Below are 17,315 nucleotides of genomic sequence, written 5' to 3' on the forward strand. Positions count from 1 at the left end.
TGAAAGCAATGTAAAAAAATTTTTTAAAGTCCTTTCAGATAGTTAAGTTCCATTTAGATACAACAGATTATGGTTCTACATTCATCCAAAGAACACCTATTAAATATCTGTTACATACCAGATATGGGGATACAAATACAATAGAGAGACAGTCCCTGCTCTCAAGAAGTTTATATTCTATTTAGGGAATAAAACATACTAGGAGGTAAGTAAAGAGAGGATAATAAAAAAAAAATAAATACTATCAAACTCAAAACACATGTCCTCTTTTTTAATGGTTAGTAACTACAATTATGGAAAGATATTTGGACTATATAAGTCACAAACATGTTGTTAGATGGTTTTGCTTAACTTTTGGGGAGAATATACTTCATGTGGAAGACCAGACTGTTGTTTCAGAGTTTGGAAAATATCTTTTGTATTAAAAAAGTCATTGTATATAGATTTTATTTATTCATTCATTCACTTATTTATTTGTCCATTCATTCATCCATTTATTTTTAAGTGCTACTTGGAAGCCTTATTATCATGTAGAGATGCTCCTGGGTACTCACTGTATATGCCAGAGTCAGTGCAAACTCTGGCTAGCTCTAGGAAGCAGAAAAGTTTCCAAGGACAGTCCCAGTGAAGGATATACTGGCATCTAAAAGTCTAGGATTTTTCAGAAATTAGGAAGATCTGTGTATTAGGAATCACAGGGTTAAGTGTGAGAAGAGACCTCTAAGGCCACCTACCACTTATTTTTTAGATGAGTAACTGAGGCCAAAAGAGTTGAAGGGACTTGTCCAAAGCCACTCAGATACCAATCAAAGATGGGGGTGGTGATCCAAATTTTTAAAAGTATCATCCACCCTACCAAAATCATAGATCTGTGAAGAAATACTAGCTCCTTGACTCCTTGTAGAGTACTGAAGCTGCCTTTCTTTGATGGATTTAGTTTATTCTCAGATCCCAGTTTGGACATTGTTACCTGTTACTTCTTTTCTGGGTACTCTTCTAGGATGCTGATGAGAAGTCCAAATCTGCTGAAGTCCCAAGGGTGGTGTGGATGGTACAGGCTCTTCTCCCTACCCCTACTTCAAGTGATGCCCTCTCAGGGTCTTGGCTAGTTGCACTGGGTTGTTGGTTTTTTCTCTTTAAGCGGCCAGACCAGACGATGAATTTAAGTTCTGCACTGACTTACTATATTCTAAAATGATGAACAGGGATTTCCAGATGCCCAGATCTTGGATTTGAACTTCTTCTGATAATGATTTTGCTGTAGGTTTGAAGTAAAAAGTAAGTTTCAGTGGCAATTAGATGGTGTGGTAGAGAGAACACCAGCCTTGGTGTCTGGAGAGCCTAAGTTCAAATCTGGTCTTAGACAGTTGACATTTATTAGTTGTGTGACCCTGGGCAAGTCACTTAACCCTGATTGAGTTACTCAAAAAAAAAGTAAGTTTCATCACTAGCAATTGCCTTTTCCCAATCTTCATCACTCCGGTCTTAGTATTGTCTTCCTGATGACAAGCATTTTTAATTAATTAATTTTTAATTAGTCTTTACACTATTCTTCCACCTTTAAGAAGCCTATAGTGATACCATTGACTGCCAGGTCCCTCTGCCCAGGTCTTTGCTTGTTTTCTTTGTGTTAATTAGATTTTTTTGTATGAGTAGTTTATCAGTTTTATCTTCATCTTCATTTTAGACTGTATTTTCCTTTGAGTTTTGGCATGATCAATCATGTTTCATTGTAGGTTTAAATAATCCTTTAAATTCTTACCTCATCCACACCAAGAGCCATATGAAATGGTCATGGAAATGTTGGCTTTTGAGAGCTCTATCTTTTGCAAAATTTTTTGGAGTAATATGTAATAATATAACATGTACAAAACACTTTCTAAACCCTTAAAGTGCTATATAAATAAATGCTTGCTATTATTATTTAAAACCATGTGATTTCTAATAGAGCCATGAAATACGTGTGTATGGCAAAGAATATAGTACCCAACTGACAGAAAATTAACCAAACACGGAGAAAACAGTTTACTATGCTTTCTTCTTGTCAAGGTCATGTATCCTGAGTCAGCCTAGGGTCAGTAGAAGTACACATGCAAGACCACTGTGGTCAAATTTCACAAAATGAAACCACATTAAAATTATTGCTTTTCCAAGTAAGTCACAAGCTACTATAGTGATTACTCAAGGGCATATCATTAATATTAAGAGATATCAGCTTTTTAATTACACAAGAAAGTGAAGAAATGTGGTGTAATAGAAAGAGGGACAGGCTTAGATTCAGAAGACGGGGGTGAGAATTCTAGCATGGCCCATATGACCTTGGAAAAGTCATTTCCACCCCCACCCCCTTTCTGGGCTTCAATTGCCTTATCTGTACATTGAAGGTGTTGGGTCAGATATTTCTCAAATCCTTTCCAGCTTAAAGGTGGCAAGATGCAGGGGAAAGGAAATGGAATTTGAAATCTAAGGATCTGGTTTTGAATCTTGACTCTGCTACATAGTATCTGTCAATTAGCCAATAAATATTAAATCCCTCCTATGTGCCATGTTTGGCACAAATTTAATCAACATCTTTATTTTCCTGCCGAGAGGAATTACCCCTCGTGATTTCACTAGAAAACCAAAAGTGTTAAATCCTGCCCCCCCCCACGTTTGTTTTTTTTTAGTAGAGAAGGATCTGAAGGTACCATGTAACCTTGCATTATTTTGATTTGTGAAATACTCTAATCTAGGGAATCCTAAATACTTTTTGTGTGTCACATACTCCCTTGTTAGTCTGGTAAAGTCTATCAATGCCTTCTCAGACTCATGTATTTAAATATAAAAAGCAAATTATTTACAATTATATGTTGAAAAAAATTTACCAAACTCAATGTAGAAAAAAAGTTTATGGATCTCAGGTTAAGAATTTCTGCTCCAGCATCAAATACAAAGCCCTCTTTTGGACATTTAAGGTCTAGTCTTTGTAGTGGGGTGGATAAAGCAGTGCACCAGAAGTCAGAAAGACCGAAGGTGAAATTAAGCTTCAGACATTTACAAACTGTACAACCCTAAGCAAGTCATTCAGCATCTGTCAGCCTCAGTTTCACAATTTGTAAAATGGGGATAACATCACTTACCTCTCAAGCTTGTGGGAATAAAGTGAGATAATATTTGTGAAGCATTTCCCAAACTTTAAGACACTACATAAATGCCATCTATTTATTATTATTATTATAAAATAAAAGAATACTTCAGTAGATCAATGCCAATACTCCCTTTATAGTCTAGACTGTTATTCCCTCATGCCTCCCCACCCCTGGTGATTCTCATCCTTGTCTTTTCAAAAAGCTAGGTCAGCCTTCCTCTTCAGAGGTTCCCAAACTTATATGACCTACTGCCCTCTTTTTTTTAAAAAAAGTTACTCAGTGTCCCCCTGGAAATCTACTTTCTTTTAACTCTTTAACATTTTTTTAATTGCATCATTTCAAAAAATATATAAAATAGTTCTCTTTAAAAAAATGACATCTTGGGATTAAAAATAAAGATGAAAAGAAAGATGTCCTCCCCTCAACAAGTTTATATTCTAATGGTGCAAGATTACAGGGAGCTGAACTATTGGTGGCCAAAGGGAAGGTACTTGCACAGGGTCATATGGTAGCAAAGTCCATAGAGGTACAAGGACAGCAGAGAAGAATGAAGCTTGATTGGCCTAGCCCCATCACCAAAACAAAAAAGTCTGTATTACTGAAAAAATTTTATTTGTAGCTGAAGCATATTACTAACAAAGAAAACTGCTAACAACTAAAAAAAAATAATGTCTTAAATTTAATTATTTATGGCAAATTTGAAGTTTTTTCCTGCATTGAAATTTTGATGATGCAATATTGCATCATGTAACCAATAGTATGTTCTTGTAAACAAGTCATTGCATGCACATATTCCTGCCAATGCTTGCTCTATTTCCCAACCATGTGCTACATGCTTCCTGCTGACACTTGCTTGTTAAGACCTGTCAGTGGACCTGACCATTGATTGGTTATAACTTGCATTTTGTGTGTTTATTTTATTTATTTATTTGCTTTTTGGAGGGGGAAGTCAGGGCAATTGGGGTTAAGTGACTTGCCCTAGGTCACAAGGCTACTTTTGTGTAAAGTGTCTGAAGCCGGATTTGAACTCAGGTCCTCCTGACTCCAGGGCTGATGCTCTATTCACTGCACCACCTAGCTGCCCCCTATTTTGTGTTTATTTGAAAAATAATGTAATCACTTTGACTTTAACTCTGTTATATAACAGATGAAACATGTACAAATGTTTTTTCAAAATTCTTTTTTCCCTATTCTTCCACCACCCTCTCATTTTTATTTAACACCCCACAATTGCACCCAGCTACTATTGCATTTCCCCCTCATTCTTCCAGTTCCCCCCCAGGGGGAAGTATCTCCTAGTTTGGGAACCTATGCATCCAGAGCTTCCTTTACTTATATTTCACAGGTACTAGTTTATCAGTGATCACCCTGTGACCAGCCTATCTTCTTTTCTAACCCAGCATCTTCTGACTGATATCCCTCATACCTTTGTGGGTAGATCATAATCAAACCAGGCTGGGACCTACTTATAGGTCTCTTTGTTGCTCTTTGGGTCATTTGTGATTTGAAATCTTTGGGGCTGTATCACTCTAACATTTATAAACTTACTGTGTAGCTATAAGAACATTTGTGTTAAGATGACTCGTGAAAATAGTACATAGTATGAAAAGCCAACTTCTATTCAATCAGTAACTCACGTTCTAGCATGAGTCCAAGACTGTCATAAAATGACATCACCTGATGTATCTGCTAGGAAGAAAGAAAACAGCAGATCACATGGTGGAGGTGGCCATATAGCTTGTTACTTTTATGACAAAGTGACCAGAGTCACCAAAAGGAAAGTCAATCTCTAAAAATGTTCCATTCCTAGGTGTTTGACACCCAAGAGAAAGGTTTCTGGTTTGTGAGGCATTCTGGCACCAGAAACGTGCCTCACAAATAGTTACAAAATTTCTGCCTTGTAAGGGAGTTAATCAGTAAGCCACATAACCTCTGGCCTCTGTTACTCCTTACCAAGTCTCAAAGGAAGTCCCAGTTTTCAGTTTTCCAGTTGCTGTGGATAGGCTAAAGAATGGTGATGCAGTTTCAGGGTCTGGAAACCCTAGTTCATGACAGTCCCCGGGACAGCCCAAGTTCTTCTGGAATTGGTGAAATGCTTGGTCTGAAGACTGCGAAAGGTAGGGTGCTGCTATGTGTCTTCTCATCTGCCTTAAGTGGATAGAAGGCCATGATTTTTTTTAAGTTGGTTTTTCAGCTTAGTATCACCTATGTGACCTTGGTTACTTCATCTTCCTAAATCTCCATATTCTCTCATCTATTAAAATGATCATTTTGGATCAGATGATCTCTGGGATCCTTTCTGTTGTTGTCGTTGTTCAGTTGTTACAGTCATCATGTCTGACTCTTTGTGACCCCACTTGGGGTTTTCTTGGCAAAGACACAGGAGTGGTTTACCATCCCCAGCTCTTAATCTTATGAATTGTGGGTGGGAGAGAGTTTAGTACAGACACATCTGAGACTAATTGGCACAGGCTTTGCTTAAAAATAATTTTTTTTCAATTAAAAAGCATTAATTTTCTCCCCCTTTCTACACCCTTCCCCCCACCCCACTAAACAACACCAAAAGAAGAAAAAGAAAACCCTCATGACAAATATGTTATAGGACTTTAAACAGACAAGGAACTTCTTAACATTTTGCAAAACTGAATTTAGTTTCAACACACACACACAATTGAATTTTATTTAATTTTTAGGTTTGTATTCTCTCTCTCTCCCACCTGTTCCCACTTCTAATACTAAGAAAGTCAGAAAAATGAAACCCCTGTTACAAATATGTATAATCAAGCCAAACAAATTCTAGCATTAACAATGTCCCAAAAAATTGTCAGTTTGCATTCTCTATCAGGAGGTGGGTAGCATGTGTCATCTTGAGTCCTCGGGAATAGTGGACAGTCATTCCAACACATATATTTTATCACCTGAAGCCTGGAGCACTGAATAATGTATTCTGCCCCAGACCCAAAGGCCCCTAGTTGAGTTAAAAAGTAAACAATATTGAGTTCTGTTACCCATGTGTGGGTGCCTAGCCCAGTTTTATCAGTCAATTAGACATTTATTAAATTGAGTCAGTCACTCTACTTGATGGTGGGGAAAGAAGCGCAAAAGTGAACAATGCCTGCCCTTCAGGAGCTTAGCATCTAGTGTATAATCCTAGAACAGGGCTCTCAGTTAGGTCTATGGCACTTTAAATATATTAGGGTTAGGCCCTCCTAAGCAAGGGCACAGACTACACCTGAAGTCATAGGATAGAAACTAGATTGCCTTTTATTTGAAGATGAAATTTGAGGAGCAGTCATTTTCCTTGGCAAAGAAAATTCTGAGGAAGTTTTATACCAAAGATTTTGTGGCATATTATTTTTATTCAACTTGATATTAATGGTAAATAATAATATTGTTTAGAATTGGAAATTGGTGGGAGGGGGTGCTAAGCAGGACCAGAATTTCTCACAAAAATAGAAGGACCAAGAGCCTAATCAAGAAAAGTTCTCAGACATTGGGCTTGGGGTTTCTGGGATGTTGAATGATATTTTAGCTATTTCTATTAAAAAGTCAAAATTTATGATAAAACAGGTTTCTCTTCGTGCTGTAGAGAGGAACATGATAGGTATAGAATATTGCCTAATCTTCAGACATGACTGATTAACTGTTTTTCATTATTATAAGGGTGAGGAGATGAGCTTTGAGTAGAACCAAAAGGCATAAATAAAACGTACATAATATTGTTAAAGTTGCATTTTAATTATGAAGTTGTGATTTGGGATTTTGAAAGGAAGAAAATTTTAAGGAATAAAACCCCTAACTCTGCATCTAGGGAGAATAGGGTACAGTAATCATCCTGGGTTTGTTTTTCAAACACAAAAGTATCATCTATATTACTTATATTCCATCCATTTTAACATCTTTCACGAAGTCCCTACTTTGTGGAATGCATTATGCTTAGAGTTGGAAATTAAAAAATAAATCAGGAACAATGGTTTCATTGGTGTAACCATCTCCCAATGAGGAAATTCTATCAAGGCAGACCAGTAGGTCTCCAATTTAGAATCATAGAGTTGAGCTGGTAATGCAAACACAAAGGTGAGACCACCTCGCCTAAGATGCTTACATTCTACTGAGGATGTAACACACACACACACACACACACACACACACATACAAATAAGAATAAAAAAAGTAGGGAATGAGAAGAGACAGGACAAATCAGGCAAAGAACTCTAGAGATATTTGAGAAGGGAAAGAAGGCTTTCAGTTAAGGTAGAGGGAGACAGAGAATAAGGTTACCCAGAGGAGGTGGCATTGGAATCACACCTTGATGGAAGGTAGATTTTGAAAGGCAGAGATAGAGAGGGAGTGAGTACATTCCAGGCATGGGGAAATGGGGCAATACCGTGGAGAAAGCACAGGATATATGTCTAAAGACCTTGGGTTGAATCTTGGGTCTACTTTGTGACTTGAGCAAAGCTCTTCTTCCTGGGTCTCAGTCTTTTCAAGTGTAAAATGAGGAAGGTGGATTAGAGGGGCTCTGTGGTCCCTTCCAACATTGATCTGTGATCCTATGATCCTGTGTAGTGTGTGTGTATGTGTGTGTAATGATTTCTAACATTCCTTCTAGTTCTGAATCCAGTGTTATTTTTGCATGAAAGTACTGGTAGGATTTGATGATTCAAACTTGGGGAACAAGGAATGTTAGGAAGACTATTAGACCAGGGAGTAGGAGGGAGTGAAGGACATGACAGGTGTTGTTAAAAAAGGAAGGTGTTGGAGCTAAGTGAGGGAGACCCATAAATGCTATAAGAATTTCAGTTCTCCATTCTCCAGTAAAAAACAATCTCTTAGACTGTGGGGAGATCCTGAAACTAGGAATAGCCTCAGATAAGGGTCTCATTCTAATCCTATAAGACAGCACTCTTCAAAATCCCATAGGACTACCCAGGGAAAAGCCTCCACTGGCTTCTGCTGTCTGAGAGGGAGCCAAATTCTTCTACTCACCTATAACTCTCCAGAGATTTTCCATCGGCAGTTTGTCACCATTTCCCAAAACTATCACTTTAATCCCTGGAGTGGGAAACCAAACATTAATATGAATGATCAATTACTTGTCTATTATTATTATTATGTTAAAGGTATCTGACAATGGCCTATTGGGAGTCCAGCATCCTGTTTGGATATATTTTGACAACCCTAACTATTGTTCATCCTCAGAACAATCGTGTGAGGTGCGAAAGAGGAGGCATTAATTTTCATCCTTCCCTCACCCCTTCCATACTTGTTTGCTTCCTGCCTTCCTTCCTTCTCTCTCTTTCTCTTTTTTCCCTTTTTCTTTCCTCCTCTCATGCTTTCTCTTTCTCTCTTTGCTCCTCTTTCTTTTTCTCTCTTTCCTTCTTTTTTTCATTCCCTCAAAATGTGGTCACTTTTGGATCCAGCGATGGTTCTGCTTAGAGCTCACCTCCCTCTTCTTCTTTCTATCCTGTGCCTCTGCCATGGAGCTATGTCCAGAGCCATCTTGTAAAGACTTACTTTCTATAAAAATGAAGTCACACAGTAGTGTTACAACTCATGATGGATAGCTGCTGCTTGCTTAAAAGCTCAGTTTAGACCAAATCAAAGACAGCCAGATAGCACAATGGATAGAAGACTGGATGTGAAATCAGGAAGACCTGAGTTTGAATACTGCCCCTGACATTTAATAATTGTGTGAATGCAGGCAAATCATTTAACCTTTAGTAGCCTCCATTTTTCCATCTGTAAAATAGTGGGGATATCATCTATCTCACAGGATTATTCTTAGGATCAAATGAGTTAATTTTTAGAAAGTGCTTTGCAAAGATGAAAGCGCTATATAATATATTAGCTTTATTGTTATTATTACTACTGTTGCTACTTCTTGCTCCACTTCCCTCATCAATTGTTAGTATTTCCTCTTCCTGAAATTATTTTACATTTGCATATATACTTTGTATAAATTAAGCATAATATATACAATTTATATATTGAATATATATAAGATGTACTTTGTATATTTTGTATTTACTTACCTATGTAGAAGACTGCGTAGTGAATAGAAAAGTGGTATGGGCTCCAAGAAGTTAGTTCAAATTGTGTCTCTAGCAAGTGTTGACTGTGTGACCCTTGACAAATTATATCAGGCCTCAGTGATCAAGGCAGCTCTCTTGGATTCCACACTGCAAGTGCCAACCTGTGTTGCTACAGGGGTTTTATTCACTTAGAATTTTCCTTTACCAATGCAATTGCAGGACCAAGACTTATCCCTATCCTGCACAAGTTCTAAGGGTCAGAGCCAAAAACTGAATTCAGCTCCTCATTTTCTGGAGTCACTGCTATTACCATGGTATCTTGGTGCCACATCCGGGGGCAAAAGAAGAAGTCGACAGGAATTTTGTAAAGGCAAGAAGACCACCATGGAATCATGGAAGACACGCTACATTAGGACCAGTTGGCAAGATGGAAATATAATTTTTCTCCATGGACTTGATAGGCTGAGTTCCTTGTAGTGTAGTGCATAGAAGGCTGGAACTGGAGTCTAGCTCACAAAGGCCTGAATCCCTCTCCTGATACTTCCTTGCTGGTCACTAGACAATCATTTGAGTTGAGCTTTAGTTTTCTCATCTGTGAAATGGGAATAATCATCTCATGTGACAGAAATCAGAGGTTTCTTATTGAAACACCATTGGAAAGGGGTAAGGGAGCCAGTCCTGGACCTTAGATTTCACTGAATCCATGGAACCCAACTCAAGGCAAGACCTGACCTTTTGGGTTCCCTGAGCTGATTGGTTTCCTTGAGTTCAGATATCTGCTCCCCACCTTCTTCTTTAACTACTTTTGCTGCCCTATACCTTGGCATTTATTTCCAGTTCTTACTTACCTTTCCTTTCCTTATTCCACGCATTACCCATTCTAGACCACCACCATGTGCTTCCTTGCAAAACCAAAACATACTCAGTCATAAAATATCAGGATAAGGAGATTAGAACATCAACTAAAGACATTTACTTAGTTCCAGAGGAGTTCCTTAAGCTTGTTAAGCTCTTCTGCCTAGATGCATTTACTCTGGTCTGGCTGGGGCCTTCCAAATGCCCCAGAGGCCTGAGTGCCTAGCCCTGTCCTAATTCCCCAGACAAGAACAGTTGTTGTTTAGTCACTTTGGTTGAGTCTGACTCTCCATGACCCAATTTGGGGTTTTCTTGGCAAAGATACTGGAGTGGTTTGTCATTTCCTTCTCCAGCTCATTTTACAGATAAGGAAACTGAGGCAATCAGGGTGAAATGAACTGCCTAGGGTCATACAGCTAGTAAGTGTCCAAGCCTGGATTTGAACTCAAGAAGATGAGTCTTCCTGACTCCAGGCCAGGCCATGCATCCAGTGCAAGACAAAAAACAGTAATTTCTATCAATGCAAATAAGCCCTTACTTGGAAACTTGTCTTAGAGACTTGCCCTGGAGGTGCTGACTGGGTAAATTAAGTAGCTTGCCTAGGGGTGTGTGTGTGGGGGGGGGGGGGGCGTAGGCAGGACTCCCCCGGCTTTCCCACCTCTGAGGTCAACCCTATTCACTACTCAATGTTTCCTCTTGTTTAAGAGTAAGGATTATTACAATGATTGGGGTCAAAGGAATATTTTAAATAAAATCAGAGCTTGGTCATGAAAAAAACAGGGAAAGTATCTGTAAGAGGGGAGTGGGAATCAGGAAGATAATTTCTTCCCTTTCCTTCTTGTATAATCACAGGACTGTAGATTGAAAGTTGGAAGAGAACTTAGAGACATTTTATTTATTGTTGTTTTTACAGATAAGAAAACTAAGGCACTAAGAGTTTAAAGAATTTTCCCAGGGTCAAGCAGTCAATATGGACAGGAGGCAGGGCTTCCTGATTCTGAGACTCATGCTGTATTCACTACTCCATGAAGCTGTCTGGAATTATTATTGACATTATTATATTTTTGGAGACAATCAGGGTTCAGTGACTTGCCTAAGGTCACACAGCTAATAAGTGTCTGAGATCAAATTTGAACTTAGGTTCTCCTGACTCTAGGGCCAGTGCTCTATCTACTGTGCCACCTAGCTGCCCCTGTTGAAATTATTTCAACCTTCACCATCTTCTGGGCGTACTGGTTGATACCATGGCAAAGAAATACAGTGATAAGGAGAAATCAGTTAAAAAGTTTTTAATTTTCCTCCTCTCATCTTCTAATTTCTCCTTCCCTTCCCATCCCATCCCCCCCATTAGAAGAAAAAGAAAAGAAAAACAAATTCTTGCATCAGGATGATGCTCTTTGAAAGGTGAATGTTGAATTTATTATTTACTTTTAAAGAAAAGAAAGCTGAACATAATAGAAATTTGAAGTTTTATGTATAATCTTCTCTTCTACTAGGCTTAAGCCCCTTCCCCTTTTTGTTTGGTGTTCTCTAAGTTCAAGTTAAAAAACATTAGAATAAAACCAAAAGGGACCCATGATGGCATCCAAGGCACTGTTCGTGCCTTTTGAAACTTCAATTAATTTTCTTTCTTTTCAGTGAATTTCTATTTATGAAACCTGAAAGATACTACTCTAGGCTACCTTGGATATAAAGATAAAAATGAAAGATAGTCCCTGGCTTCAAGTACTTTGCCTTTTCCTAGAGATAATAACACATTTAAACAGATAAGTTACTACGTATAATAATAATAATTATAGCTAGCATTTGTGTAGTGCTTTACAATTTGCAAAGCACTTGATAAATATTATCTTATTTTTATCCTCACATTAACCGTAGGAGGTAAGTGATATTATTATCCCCATTTTACATATGAGGACACTGAGGCAAACAGCAGTTAAGTGACTTGTCCAGGTTCCCATAGCCAGTAGGAGTCAGTTGGATTTGAACTTAGGTTTTCCTGACTCCAGGTCCAGTGCTCTGTCTGCTTCATCACAATTTAAAGAAGGTGGGAACATCAATAGCCAGAGACATCTCAAAAGGCTTCCTGAGCTGAGACTGGATCAGGAAGCTAAGAATTTTGAGAAGTGGAGGTGAATGAAGAGTGACTTCCAGGAAAGGGGACAAACCAGTGCTAAGTTCAGGGAGGGGCAATGCTCAGTCCTGGGAAGGACACACTGTCTACTTTGGCCAGAACAAAGAATTTACAAAGGGGGACGGCATGAAAAAAACTAGAAAGATGGACCAAAGGACTTTAAATACCAAGCTGAGGAGATTGTGGATTATCCTAGAGGCCATGGGGAGCCATTGAAAATTCTTGAGCAAAGGAACGACAGTAATATAGAGCACTTTTGTGCTATAATGGACATAATTCATCCCCTCTCCCCCCCCAAAAAAAATAGTTAAGGTTACATTTATCATAGTTTTATTGGGTATTTTTGTACTTTAATGACATTTTAAGAAGTGTCTTCTCTTATATGAGGCCTTTCTTGATCACCTTAAGTACTAGTGCCTTCCCCTCTGTTCTGGTCCAGTCCACACTGAAGTTGGTCTAGCAGTTCAGGTTTAGGATTGGAATGAAATGAGATGCTGGTCATCCAGCTACCGTTCAGGAGCCCTCACCAGATTTAATCATCAATCCTTTCAGCTTGGAAGGTCTGTGGTTGTTGAGCCTCACCTTCGACCATCCCGGTTCCCCTGCCTGCCGGGGTGAGGCAGCTTTACTTGGAGAGCAGACTAACATGTGCGACTCATTCTCCAAGCCTCCCGGGCAACTTTTGGCTGCTTGTCCTCTGAGACTCTTTTTGGAAGTGGTTCATGAGTAACTCTATTCTGATGGAAACACAGGTCCAGTAAAATATTGTTAAATAAACAAATAACTAAACAAGTAAATAAATGACTGTGTTTTAAAATTTATGAGATATTTTACCAACTCTCCCTCATTTGACTTTTAAAAACCCTGTGAGGTCGACGCTACCTATCTCATATGTGGATTATGCACATGTATACATGCACTCACAGTTACATATATATTATTACATATATAATTATATATTATTATATTTATTTATATTTATATGATGTCTGAAAAATCTTAGTGCCATTTTAAAATTTAATAGCTTAAAACTGCAGTAAAACCCTTTCAGAGCAGTATATGTAAATATAGTGTATATATAATATACATGCACACATTTATTGTTATGTGTATACCATGCCATGCCATGACACATGACACAGCACAACACAATATAACATGATATAATATAACATAATATAATATACTTGAGGAGTCTTAGTACATCTTAAACTTTAATAGCTAAAAATCCAGTAAGACCCTTTTGGAACACCCTTTGTGTGTGTATACATATAACATGCATACACATGTATGTTGTCACCTGTATACTTATACATAACAACATGACATAACATAACATAATATAACATAAATCTTGGAAGTCTTAACGCCATTTTAAATTTTAATACTTTAAAACCACCATAAGATTTTTGGAACACAGTGTGTGTATCTGTGTGTGTGTGTGTGTGTGCAGAGTATTAATACAGTGGCTATACATATAAATATGCACACACATATATGTTGCTACATATATATATACTTACATACATAATAATAGTAATATCGTATGTCCCAGAAGTCTTTGTGCCATTTTCAGCTTTGATAGTTTAAAAGTTAAGTAAGTCCCTTTTGAAACAGTGTATGTATGTGTGTATGTGTATATGTGTATGTATCTCTCTTCCTCTCCCCTCCCTTTTTCCTTCCCTGTCTTTCTCTTATGTATGTAAGTCTGTCACCTACCATATGAGACCTTTCCTGATACCGTCCATAACTGACATCTTCCGCACTTTACAACATGGTTGGAAATGGAATGAGCATTAGATATGAAGTCCAAAGACCTGAGTTCAAACCTGATCACTTTCTACCTCTATCCCCATGCTTAGCACCGTGCATGGCACATTTTTTGTTCAGTTGTATCTGACTCTCCCATGGGGTTTTATTGGCAAAGACACTGGAGTGGTTTCCCATTTCCTTCCCCATTGTGTCCCCATTTAACAGATGAGGAAACTGAGTCCCATGGAGTTGAAATGATTGCCCAGTTACACAGCTGATAAGTATCAGAGCAACTCTACCACACTGCCTCTTATAGTTCGAAATTCAAAATCATTCATCTGGTTTTTCTAAATTCCCTCTGTAAAATGGGGATAATAACAGCACCTACCTCTCAGGGTTGTTGTTAAAATCCTATGAGATAATCTGTATGTAAAGTCCTTAGCAAACATTAAATTGTCATATCAATGCTCATTGTTGTTGCTGCTATAATATTGTCATCATCATCATCATCATCATTGTTGCCATCATTATTATTATTCCTGACTATTTCCTCAACTGCTTGGTAGAATTCATAGCAATTAATTTTCCAAAGTCCTGTAAAATGTTTCTACAAATGAAAATGTTTTAATAACCAGATGATTTAAAACCATTTTAATCCTGTTCTTTGATAGATGGGGGATGCATTTACAATGTCACTTGTGATTAATCTTCCATTTGTTGCTGTTCTCTCATTCAGGTGTGCTTCCAGAGCAATCAGGGCACCTGGGGCCTGAAGCAGATGTGTCACCTTATACACAGTATGGAAATATCCAATTTTCCCAAGTTCAGCCACAAATTTCCTCCTCACCCTATTATCCCAACCTGGGCTTCTACCCCCAGCAGCCTGAAGAATGGTACTCCCCTGGAATGTATGAACTCCGGCGAGTACCCTCAGAGACTGTCTACACGAGGGATTCTGAGATTGCGGACATTCCGATAGCCAAGAAGCCTCGAATGGTCTCATCTGCAGGAAGAATGAAAGGAGAAGAGCTGTGTGTTGTTTGTGGAGACAAAGCTTCTGGATATCATTATAATGCACTGACTTGTGAGGGGTGTAAAGGTAAGGATATTTTTGTTGATGATTTTCCCCCATTGAGATTTCATATTTAGTCTTGTTAGAACACTTTCAGCCTGGTTTTCTACCTTCTCCCTCATCATACAGTCCCTATGGTGATGAGAGTGACCTATTGCAGACTCATGGAAGACATTTCTAGAATGCTTTGGATTATGTGTAATGATTTATTTTTTCCTATCGATGACTCACTAACACAGGACAAAGAAAGCATCAATGTCATTTAGGTGGTCGATTGATATGTATATCCCCAGATTCTAGCATAGAAGTCTAACATATTAAATAGGTTCTTAATAAATACTTGTTAATTTAGTGATTGGTTGATATGGATATTCCTAAAGCCTAGCACAGCCTAGTACATTGTTGTTCAATCATTTCCAATGTATCTGACTCTTCATGACCCCATTTGGGATTTTCTTGACAGAGATACTGGAGTAGTTTGCCATTTCCTTCTCCAGTTTGTTTTACAGAAAAGGAAACTGAGGCAAACAGGGTTAAGTATTTGCCCCAGCTAGTAAGTATCTGAGTTCAAATTTGAACTCAGGTCTTCCTGACTCCAGGTCCTCATACACTCTATCCACTGCAGTGCTACCTAGTTAACACCTGGCAGAGAGTAAGGTTCTAACAAATTAGTAGAGAGGGCAGCTAAGTTCTGATGAATGGAAAATCATGTAGGGCAGAGAAAAAGTGTTAGAATTAGATTCAGAAGACTAAAATTCTAGCTTTGCCATTTTCTACTTTCCTAAAGCTGCGCAATTCTCTTTGCTTTTCTGAATCTCATTTTCTTCCTCTGTAAAATGAAGGAGTTGACACAGGTGGACCTCTCAGGTCCTTAAATAATACAAGCCTCTGATACTATTAGATGTGAAATTAATTTGACTCCATTAATCCTCATACATAGGCTAGGAGTCCATCAAATGTTTCTTTAAAAGTATAATTGGTTGCTTTTGGTTTTTATGTCACAATTATTTGTAAAAAGCATAAACCTACCCTTCTCTGCCACCCCATTCTGGAATTGAACCCTCTCTTTTCACAAAGAAAAATTATTGAGCAAGAATACCCACTATTGTGAACTTGTCTGACAATGTATACAATGTTCTGCCTGAGCAGTCCTCCTCCTGTCTCCTGAAAGGAGGGTGCTATGTTTATTTATTTTTTGGAGCCATGACTGACTTTCTATTGACACAGAGCTCAAGTTCACTTGCTTTAGTGAACTAATTTACACTGTTGTCAATTTCATTCTCCTGGTTCTCTTTATGAAACTATGTTTTAGTTAACACAAATCCTCCCAAGTTTCTCTTAATTCATCATATTTATTGTTTATTATAGTGCATTGTCCCATTATATTTATTGGCCATAATTGGGTCAGCCATTACATAGTCGATGGGTACACACTTGGTTTCTAGTTCTTCACAACAACAAAATAAACTACTAAATTCCATATTGTTGTTGCATTAAGCCACAAAGGAAATGAAAAGTCTTTAATGAAGTGACTCCCACTCCTCTGGATTGCATTTTGGTAATTTTCTTTTTTTACTTTTCTTACCTCTGTATCTGCTTTTATTTTTCATATTAGGAGTGTATTAATTCTCCATCTCCACACCCCTTAACAGCTTCTTCAAGTGTTTGTAGCAATGACAATTGAAGGCTTTTATGGATTTATCTTTTTAAGCTAATAACTGCAAGATTCAGGCATAACACTGAGTGACAACTCCCTACATCTATTTATTTGGCATCTCATTAAATCAATAATTCTATCTTCCTCCTCCCTACTCTCTGGTTAGTATCTATGCAGGGAATGTAAACCTGCTGACGATCAATTGAATATGGATTCAGGTTTCAGATGTCAACCCAAATGTCATATCTCTAAATGACTGGACATTTTTGTAAAGATCTGAATTTTGCAATAGGTCAGCATCAGTCATACCCCTTTGGATGCCAGAGCCATCCACAATCATCCCTAAGGGAGATTGTAGCATTTCAAAAAGGCATTTTTAAAAGGAATAAACGGGTAATCATATTGATCCTCTGGTCTTTATGGTCACATTTTTGTTTATGACAATGGGCATCCACCGTCATAGTTTAGAGATTAAAAAAAAAAAAAGAAATATCTCCTCAAAAAGATCCTTGTATAACATAAAACACCAAAAGAAGGTTGTTTATAAAACCACAAATCTCTTTTCTACACCTTTTGCTTTAAATATATATATATGTGATATTTCTATATATATATATATGCATGAATGTATCTATCTATCTATCTATCTATCTATCTATCTATCTATCTATCTATCTATCTA

The 17,315-nt window shown here is 37.8% G+C and overlaps 1 protein-coding gene across 1 annotated transcript in view; it reads left to right on the forward strand.

Annotated features, from left to right (window-relative positions):
- Positions 1–5,009: 5,009 nt before the first annotated feature.
- Positions 5,010–17,315, forward strand: part of NR1H4 (nuclear receptor subfamily 1 group H member 4) — a 48,497-nt gene continuing 36,191 nt past the window's right edge. Inside the window, exons 1-2 of the mRNA XM_069095221.1 lie at positions 5,010–5,245; positions 14,641–15,003. Of these exons, the coding sequence (XP_068951322.1) occupies positions 5,140–5,245; positions 14,641–15,003 (469 nt within the window). The 5' untranslated portion in view covers positions 5,010–5,139. The remainder of the gene's footprint in view (positions 5,246–14,640; positions 15,004–17,315) is intronic.

The sequence above is a fragment of the Petaurus breviceps genome, unplaced genomic scaffold (assembly GCF_028583685.1).
Source record: "Petaurus breviceps papuanus isolate PSGF00001 unplaced genomic scaffold, PetGlider_PUasm1.0 225, whole genome shotgun sequence".
In the NCBI taxonomy this organism is placed as follows: domain Eukaryota; kingdom Metazoa; phylum Chordata; class Mammalia; order Diprotodontia; family Petauridae; genus Petaurus; species Petaurus breviceps.